The sequence below is a fragment of the Uloborus diversus genome, chromosome 1 (genome assembly GCF_026930045.1).
Source record: "Uloborus diversus isolate 005 chromosome 1, Udiv.v.3.1, whole genome shotgun sequence".
In the NCBI taxonomy this organism is placed as follows: Eukaryota; Metazoa; Arthropoda; class Arachnida; order Araneae; family Uloboridae; genus Uloborus; species Uloborus diversus.
Window position 1 is genome coordinate 197,810,448 of NC_072731.1, and position 9,732 is coordinate 197,820,179.

Sequence of the window (9,732 nt, forward strand, 5' to 3'; positions counted from 1 at the left end):
CTACAGTCGATAAGGAAACACGTCAATCGTTTCAAAGGTTACGAGTTGCTTTACGGTTGCAGGTCGTGATGTAAAAGTGCAATGAATAATTTCTGGTATTCATTATCGAGTGAAGTTCTGGAAATCTGCAGTTGAAGCCTATGAATCAACTGACGCTTCCACCTAGAAGGTCGCCCTTTGCTGAAACGGCGATGCACATTCACTTTCTCAAGGTCCCAAGCCCCTAGGCGAGATACATTTTTAACGATCATTCAAGTTGTGCAACTATTTTGGGGAGTGGCCACATTCGAAACAAGACGGCTTCACATACAAAGGGGTATAAGCAGGGGAGCTAATGAAATTCCGTGGATTTCTTTTTTCGCTAGCTTCCAATCGCGACAGCTTATGACGTAGATTACATGTTGGTTAATTGACGTTCGTTGGGCCTTTTATATTTTTTATATGCGCTTTTAATTTATTTTCTCGAAAACCGAGTGACGTTGCACCTGTTAGAAAAGACGTTGATGTAGAAAACACAATTAAGAAATAAAAACAAGTTTACTTGGTGGATATATAAGTGGATTATGGTCTAGGACCGATTCAGAATTACCAAGCAACTGTAACAATTAAGTTCCACCGAAGTTAATTATAAGTTTCCTTTTTCAAGATGAAATTTCTTTTAGCAGTTCTTGTCTTGGCAGTTGGTAAGTTGGATTTCGACTTTCCTTGTAGACTTTAAACTGAATTATTTTCAATTAAAGAGTGTCAAGTTGACTTAAAACCTAGCTTTTCCTTTATTAGTACTTCAAAAACAGTTTTTTTTTTCCTCATATGGAAAAAATAAAAATATTTTGACTCCAAACATAACCAACAAATTTACCCATGCAGTTCGTGCACGCATAAACTAGAATTTCAGAAAATGAAATGTGTGCTAATGTGTGCTAAAATCATTGTCAGTTACAACTGCAAAAATAGTAACATAAAAGTTATTGTTAAATCCAGTTTGTTGCTTTTATTTGAAGTACATTTATTTTTACGATAAACAGTAACTCCCCAGAACGAGGCCACCATGCTCTTAACCACTTAACGACCAAGAAACTGTTGAAGTTACTTCCAGCTACCGGGTATTTTTGTAGTGAATTTTATTTCTTTTAGTCAGCACTAGATTATAGTCAATAATACATTTTTTTTTTACATCTGATAAAAGTGTTATACAATTTATTTTGCTGTCAAATTTTTTAGTGTAAAAAACAAGAAGTATATCGTGATTTAACTGCAACAGACACTAGAGTAACGTTTGAATTGCATAAAATGTTACATTAAAGCTCTATGAATCAGAAAATATTGGCCGAAACAAATGCAGTTTGTTTTTCCAGTTGCACATGAAACTTTCTTTTGCACACGTTTGCCTGTAATTTTCATTAGCAATTTTTATTTTTTACGTTTATCTTTCATCTTTTTTTTTTTACCAACCATAATGTTATGGAGGCAGTTAAAGTTGACGTTGCTGTTTTTACTTTTTTTTAATTTAATTTAATATATAATTACAAAATTCTCTAACGAATGTATTTTATTTTATTGTACATTGGTCCGAAAGCAAAAAATTGTGAAATTCTTTGTCTTCATGAAATTTTTTGAACTTATTTCTGAATTAGAAGTCATTGCAATTTAAAAGAATCAAAACTAAGGTATTTTGAGAATTATAGGTTCTAAAATATTATATTGATGCTTACGGTGTTCAAATAAATATAAATACAATGGCATTTAAAAACGATATTTCGTTTGCAAATATTACGAGTCTGCTGCCTCCAGAATATGAAAAAAGAAATCAATTTATGAATTATTTGGGTTCAATAGTTCATTAAATTTTTTAATGGACTTATAGTCTTATAATAGATTTTACAGGGTTAATATAATTATATGTACTTTATTAAAAATTATAAATTTTTATTTTGTTTTATCATTTAGTTTTTTATTTCGTATTTACTAGTTCACAACTTATTTTTTATTTTTTTTTTTTTGAAGTCATTTTGAGATGAATCGTTGTACCTTTTTCAAACCTTATATTAGAGTGATTCATCGATTTTTGAGTTGATTTAGTACCAAATTTTCTATAAAAAATTATTTAGGACAAATTTTCTATAAAAATACGATTTAATTATTTCTCTCAAATAACCTTACTATCATATTTACATTTTGATCAGTGTTTTCGAGAGAAATGTTCACCTTTTACTGAGATAAAAAGACAAACGTCTTTTTATTTGCAGCACTCTAAAACTAAAACTTTTTTTTTATCATTTGAAGAATACGTATTAATGATGTGTTTACTCTTTCAGCTGCCCATGAGGCATACTCTCAAGCATGCCATATGAGAGAGGTAGACCTCTGCATGGCCATTGGCATGTTCCATTACCAAAGTAACGGAATTCCTCCTGATGATGAAAAAGTTACTGAGTGGTGCGAGTAAGTATGCTTTCAATGTTTAAACTATATAATGACAATATATTTTTGCAGAGAAAAACTTTAGCAGGTACTTCCACTAGTTCTGAACAAAACTGCTTTCATTATATACAACATTATGTTTTTAGCATAGGGTAAATCGTTATCTTATTTTGCTGAGGATGAGAAATATTCCAACTGAGCCATTTTAACACTTAAAAACACATTTATGAAAGCAGAATATGCCTTTTTATTTCAGAAAAAAAAGCTATCGTCAAACTTTTAAGTCTGATTTTAGTAAATACTAACGATAGTTCAATTTCATATTAGGTAATCTTGAAATGCAAGCAAAAAATAAAAAAATAAATAAATAAAGTTTATCGTGCAACCGCAAGAGAAATTAGCTGTCGCACTGAATCGCACAAACAAGCACTTCTTCGAACAAACTTTTTCGATCTGAACAAGAAAATTTAATACATAAGGAAACTAAGTTACACAGTATTTTACAAAAAAAAAAAAAAACAACTAGTTTTAAGCTTTAAAAAACATTTATGTTTTAATCGTTGCGAAAATGAAAATAAAATAAGCAAATCCGAAATAAAATTTAAAAAAAAATAAAGATAAGAACTGTCGAAAGAATTTAGAATGGAATAATTACGAAAAAAAATAGAGAAAAAACCAACAACATAATTAGTTTCTTTTTTTTACTTTTATTTATTTATGTATTTATTACTGGTAAGAAAACGCAACTAACTTTTGATTTTACCAATTTAACTAGTGACTCCCGTACCTTCGTCAAAGATGTGCTCTAAAAATGTTTTTTATAAATGTTTTATTTTTGAAAATTTCTTATGGTTAAAAAATAAAACATAAAAATTGCCTAGATTGTTTTTTACTTGTTGACAATCTGTAAATTTCAATCGTCTATTTCAATCCAAAATATAAATCACGGTGCTATAATCTCCATAGAAACGCAGTTCTCTGTATAAAACATTTATGAAGAAAAACTCTCTTCACAATACAAGCATTATACAGGGAAAATGTACCCATAAATGTATAAATTTTATTAAACAAACTTGTTTTTTAACTGCATTCGCTTTTATAAGTAGACCTAACTTAGACGACATTTTTCTGTAAAAATACGGGAATTTTATCTTAAACGTAAAACAAACCATACAAGTTAGTGGTAATAGTTAAACAACTTTACATATAAATTATTTCACCTCTTACGCGTTTACTAAAAAAAAATCTTCCATGTAGCAAAAAAAAAATTTTTTTTTTGTAAAGTTTAGTTTTGCAAATCCACATGTCTTCGCTAATTAAAGGAATTCTATGACTCAAAATATTTAAATGTGTGCTTCGGTTGCTTACTTCCTGAAACAATTGTTATGCGTGTCGTAATACTATTAAATAAAAGCACTATATTCGAATAAAATTTATTTAAAAAATCTCTTTTAACTGAATAATCAAAATTTACATACAGTAATTTTTTGCTTTTAATCTTTGTTTTCACCTCAAAGATATACTTATGACAACATTATGATTAGTGCAATCTCGTTAATGAAACATTTTATCCGTAACTAAAAAGTAAATCAAATTTCATATAGTTTTCAAGCGCTCAAGAAGTGCAAGACGCTGCTAATGGAATAAATCAATAAATTATTGAGAAATACTAATTCAATATAATCATAACTTACGTGATGATTTTTTAAAATATTTTAATATTAATTTTGGCACTAGCATTTTTTATTTTTTATTACTTCGGATAGCTTGAATACAGGTACCATACTTGATTACTGATAAAAATAATGGTTGGAAATGCTTCACATAGAGAAGCGAAATTTGTCGATTAATTTTACGCTACACATTTGACTCATAACGACTTTCCGGGCACCGGAATTCCATTTTTCTGCATCATATTGCAATAAAAACACAAAGTTAATATTTTTTAATTAAAAAATACTCATTGTTGGATTATTTAATTTCTGGAATGCATGTTTGTTTAAATTAAATAATTAATTAGTTCTCTTGAGTACAGTTGTGTAACTAAACTACGAGAAGTAACAAATTTTCATACTCTCAATATTAACAGAATGCTCATGTTATACATTTTTGAAATGCTTAAATTTGAATTATACTTGAACCGGTAACTCAAAAACCAAACGAGAAAAAAAAAATTGAAATCTAAATGTTTCTTGTTAATATAAACTTTGCAAAAATAAAAAGAAGGTGAGCCATGTGTTAAAGGAGAAAATTACAGATTTTGCTTCTCTGAAAATTGTTGCACTGAGTATCTTTTTTCTACTTTAATGGCATAATTTCCGGCCATAAACTATTTTAAATTAACTTTAATATTATTTTTTTACTCAAATAATATAACAAAATAAAAAAGGAACACTAAATTTATTTTGAATCCATTTACTGGATACGTGTATTCAAACTTAAACCATTTTCAACAGACGCTTTCTTTTTATTTCTTTTATATATATATATATATATATATATATATATATATATATATATATATATATATATATATATATATATATATATATATATATATATATATATATATATATATATATATATATATATATATATATATATATATATATATATATATATATATATATATATATATATATATATATATATATATATATATAATTTCTTAAAGAATAGTTTCAAAGCACTTGCACTTTTTAAATTAAATACAACCTTAATTTCAATATTGCCTGATGTATTGTGAAAAGAGGAAAACATTTTTTTTACGAAGAGTTTCATAGTTATCTTTAACAAGGTACATTTATGCAATTTCTTTTGTATTACATTTTCTAATTACTAAAACTTTCGCTACAGGACAATGAAGGAGGTTAGTGAATGCATGGGCAACTACTCTTCCAAATGTTTGTCTCCACTCCAAAGAGAGGTCATCGGACTTTTAAGTGGGTCAGAAGAAGTGGCTACACAGATTTGTACCCCAGGATCTGAAGTCCGAGCACGTAAGTCCAACAATTTCTCAAAACGTTTTTCGCCAACAATATCCAAACTTTGCTGTTTAGTCAACTAGAAAAAACTTTAACTTAAGTTTAACGTTTTGTTGAAGACTCTTTCGTAATTATTGAAACATATTGTTGAACTTTATAGTGCTGCATTTAGTAATATATGCTGAAAAAAATGGAATCAAATTGCAAGTTAAACATAACTTTTAAAAACTTGTGAAATTGTTGTAAAATCTCAAGAAAAATTAACGTAATGATTACTATAATGAATCTACCATGGGGAGGTAAAGCACAGTAAAAAGGGAAAGGATGGATTTTGATATTTTTTCTATTTACAGCGGAAATCAAATAAGCAAGCCAGTACAAAAAAAAGGTAAAGTGCAATGAATAATAAAAATGCAACAAAAATGAAGAATGAAAATTTTGCAGAAACAGCGGTTTACCTTCCCACCGCAGAAACCACCTTGTTGTAAATTTTCCGCTTTTAAAAGGTTGTTAATTACAATGATAGATAAAAATCCAACAGAAGTTTAAAAAATGTATCGAAAGTGAAAGCAATTTACAGGTAGGTCAAGTTATGAACAGATCAGCGTTGGGAAAGAGTTTATTCCATTTCATTGTATTTTATTTTTATTGTTATTTTTTGTCCGTGTTTATTTACCTTCACTTTATGTGTCCGTTATCTGAAATAACTTGGTCAGTTAAACAAAGAAACTGCTTTCTAACTAATATTCTATGGGGGTAGTAGTTTACAGAAAAACAATAGTAGAAACTGGAATTCGATGGTTTTTAATGGTAAAAAAAAAAAAAAAAAAACACGCGTGCCTTAATATGAAAAAAAAAAAAAAAACACTTACCTGATTTTCCCAAATGTAGTTTCCAATTTAAGCAATGAGAAGCAGATGAGTTTTATATATTTTATAAATGTTTAACTCATTATTTTAGTAACTCGTGAATGGCTAAATACAACTGATGTAAAAAAACAGATGCACTTAAAAAAAAGCTAAAATAACTTTTAAAACATAAAATCTATGACCTGCTGTGCTCTCGTGTAACATTTAAGTATTATCCTTTTCTTTTATTACATAAACGAAAATGTATTTCAACGAATACGAATATTAATGTATTCTCTTCTTACATTAAAAAATAAACAAATATAATAATAAATTAAAATTCGCAAAGAAATATGTATTTTTGTTCAACATACTTCTTCAAATTGTTTTTATGTTTTCCTGTATAAAACGTATCCCCATGTTGGAGGTTATTATCAAAAATAATTAAAAGTACCAAAGATCTAATAACACTTACACTACAGAAAAAAAATATCTAGTTTATTCAAAACAAGATTAAAAGCAAACATTTCGCTGAACAAGAACTAAACAAAGAAAAGGTTTTATGTAATGGGCTCAAAGATAGCAAGTCGTGGTTAAATAATAAGATTTAATTTTAATCAATATATTTTTAAAAAATGGTGCCCATAAACATCCTTTTTTAATTTTGCAAGATATGGGTTTGGAACATAATGTTTGTTTCTAAAGTTAAAAAAGAAAATAGTATAATCAAAACGTGTGAACAGCAATATTTGAATGCCTTCTGGTACGAAAAAAAATATCAATGTTAGTTTTAAGAATTGTTCCTTGAGTTAAATTATCAATTTCTTAGAATTTTGCGCACCTAAGGTTTAGTAGCAATGTTTGAATTCAGATTACGTGTTGTAACTAATATAATGTAGAATGTTGTTGTTTTTTCACAAATTTTTACATAATCATTAATTGTGACATATATTTTAAAGGTTACTTAAGACATGGTGAATGCTTGGCAGACGGTGCAGACAGTGACGAATTTAAATCCTTTATGAAAGATCTTCAAGTTGTCATTGAAACCCTCTTTGATACCACCTTCAATAAAAGATTCCCACTTTTGTGCTGGTAAGTGTTACATTGGATTTCTAAATGCAGAATATACATTTTTGTTTTAAATCTTAGGAGTTTATGTTGAAAAAAAAAAGCCATATTTACAATGAAAACTCACAGAAGTTAGTACCGAGTACTTGGAAGTAAGCAGCTAACTGCTAGTTGTTTGCTACACGTATCATGCATATTCAAGAAATACCAGCATGTTAATTTAGTATCATAAGGCATAATCATCCGAAACATAAGATCAAACATTCAGCATTCTGAGCTGACCCTGTAAAGCACAAGAAAACGAGCACTAAGACTAATGATTTAGACCTAACGAATTTGACTCTACGGAGCATAGGTAAAAATAGAAGCGCTACGGATAGGAATTCCAAATAAGGAGCCAATTTTATAGAAAATGTCATTTACTGCAGTGTGATATTTAGTGCTAAGAGTTTACGTTTATTTTCTAAACCAATATAAATTTCTAAAGGACAGTAAATATAGGAATTGGACCAAAATAGGGAAATTGCTGTCGAAATAGTTTGATGCGAGGCATTACGACAAAAACAACTCATATGTTATGTTTTTACTAATTATAGAATGCGATATTAGATGTGAATGGGATACTAATATTTTTTTCTTGGTTAAAATCAACTAATTATGTTTTTGGCTAGAGTCCTTACATAACAGAGTTAAACAACATGTTTTCTCTAAGTGTAGACTGAAATGCAGTTTTCTCATATACAGGGAAATCCCGAAAGAAAAAACACGTCACCATGATGTAGCCGAATATTCTGTTCATTAAATGAGGGTCTTCAGAGAAGTTATGTATATTATTTGAAGCAGATTAATAGTTAAATTTGGTAAAAAAGAAATATTTTCATGGAAAAAAACTTAGGTTGAAAATTAACAAACAAAATACTTTCAAACGCTCGGATTTGGGTAATCCGATGACTTTCAGTTGAAAAATTCTTGTGAAATCCAAGTTCATGTAGAAGCATTCTTATGCAAGAAGCTAAACTCTAATTTTTATTTGCTATTACATTTATTTGCTTAAAAAATAGTTCAATGCAGTTTATTTTATGGCGAAAAATAAGGCGTCAATAGTTCACTTTAAAACAACAATTTCTTTTTATTCCCTTCAAAAAAAGACTCTTCTTTTGACTGATTGGATTATCTAACATCATAATTTGGAGAAAATAATTGGATTTATTTAGAGTGATATTTTTTTTCTAGTGGTTTCCGTCGATTCCATGTTGCCATGGACGACATGACACGCAGACGATGTGGAGATGACGCAATCGAAATGACAAGGAGCATAATGAACATGATTACCACTGATTTGCCTACTACAATGTGCCAACGATATGACCCAGAAAGCGAAGAGTGTGCTGCAGTTCTACCTCCTGTTGGTACTCCCTCGAAGGGGGCTGAGAATAAGTCTCAACTTGGAAAACTTCTGGACACAGTATTTGGAAACATGTAGACAAAAAAGAAAAAGAAAGAATCTGTGATCAAGAAACCAGCCATTTTATAACTTATTTTAATTTAATTATTAGAGCTTTTATCGATTTTAGTTGGATCAGATGTAGCTGGTTAAATGCTTTATGCTAAAAATCAACAAAGTCAGGATGATATTTACTTCATTTTAAAAATATTTTTGTGACTCCTAACGTGTTAGTACATTAAAAATATTTTTGTGGCTCCTAACGTGTTAGTACATTAAAAATATTTTTTTTACGTAACTGCCATGGAGTCGAGCTATTTTTACCATAACTTATTTGAAATCCTGCATAGAATTTTTCCGTGTCTTTTTTTAACAATCGAAAAGGAAAATAGTTTTTTTTTTATAGTAAATATGTTTTAGATTTTCTCCTGTCAAAAATATTTTGCTTGTTTTAAAAACTGATAATGAAGAAATTTTAAATAGTTTAATGAAATTCAAATAGTAGAGTTAAAATACGTCAATGTTTTTTTTCTCTTTTTTGCGAAAAAAAACTTTAAAAAAAAAATTAGTCTTAGACGTTGCAAAGACGCTGTGACTCATTCACTGTTCATAAAACCAACTGTATATACACAACATAACTCATTTGAAGAAAAATCATGTAAGTTTTCCTGTGCACGAAAATAAAATTTTTGATAATATTTTGTTTGTTTTCTTATGAGACATCACAGTTATATCATCTCAAATTCATATCGTAAGAGCACGAAACTATTGCGATATGATTACCACAGAAGATTGTATTACGTAAAGACAAAGTGTTTCGGATTTAAAAAAAGTTTAGTAAATTACTGATTTGAACAATCTGTGTTTTCAAATTACGTAGACAGCAAAGGAACAAGATAAGGATCTTCACGTTTTTGATACTCGTAAGAGGTTTACAACAATCATATCTCAAAGAAGTCTTGGA

General features: G+C 28.6%; 1 protein-coding gene across 1 annotated transcript; it reads left to right on the top strand.

Moving 5' to 3' along the window:
• Window positions 1-524: 524 nt before the first annotated feature.
• Window positions 525-9,466, top strand: LOC129234109 (uncharacterized). Its single transcript, XM_054868001.1, has 5 exons — window positions 525-683; window positions 2,316-2,442; window positions 5,278-5,420; window positions 7,213-7,348; window positions 8,558-9,466. The coding sequence occupies exons 1-5, from the start codon at window positions 647-649 to the stop codon at window positions 8,805-8,807; spliced, it is 693 nt and encodes a 230-aa protein (XP_054723976.1). The 5' UTR covers window positions 525-646; the 3' UTR covers window positions 8,808-9,466.
• The last annotated feature ends 266 nt before the right edge of the window (window positions 9,467-9,732 follow it).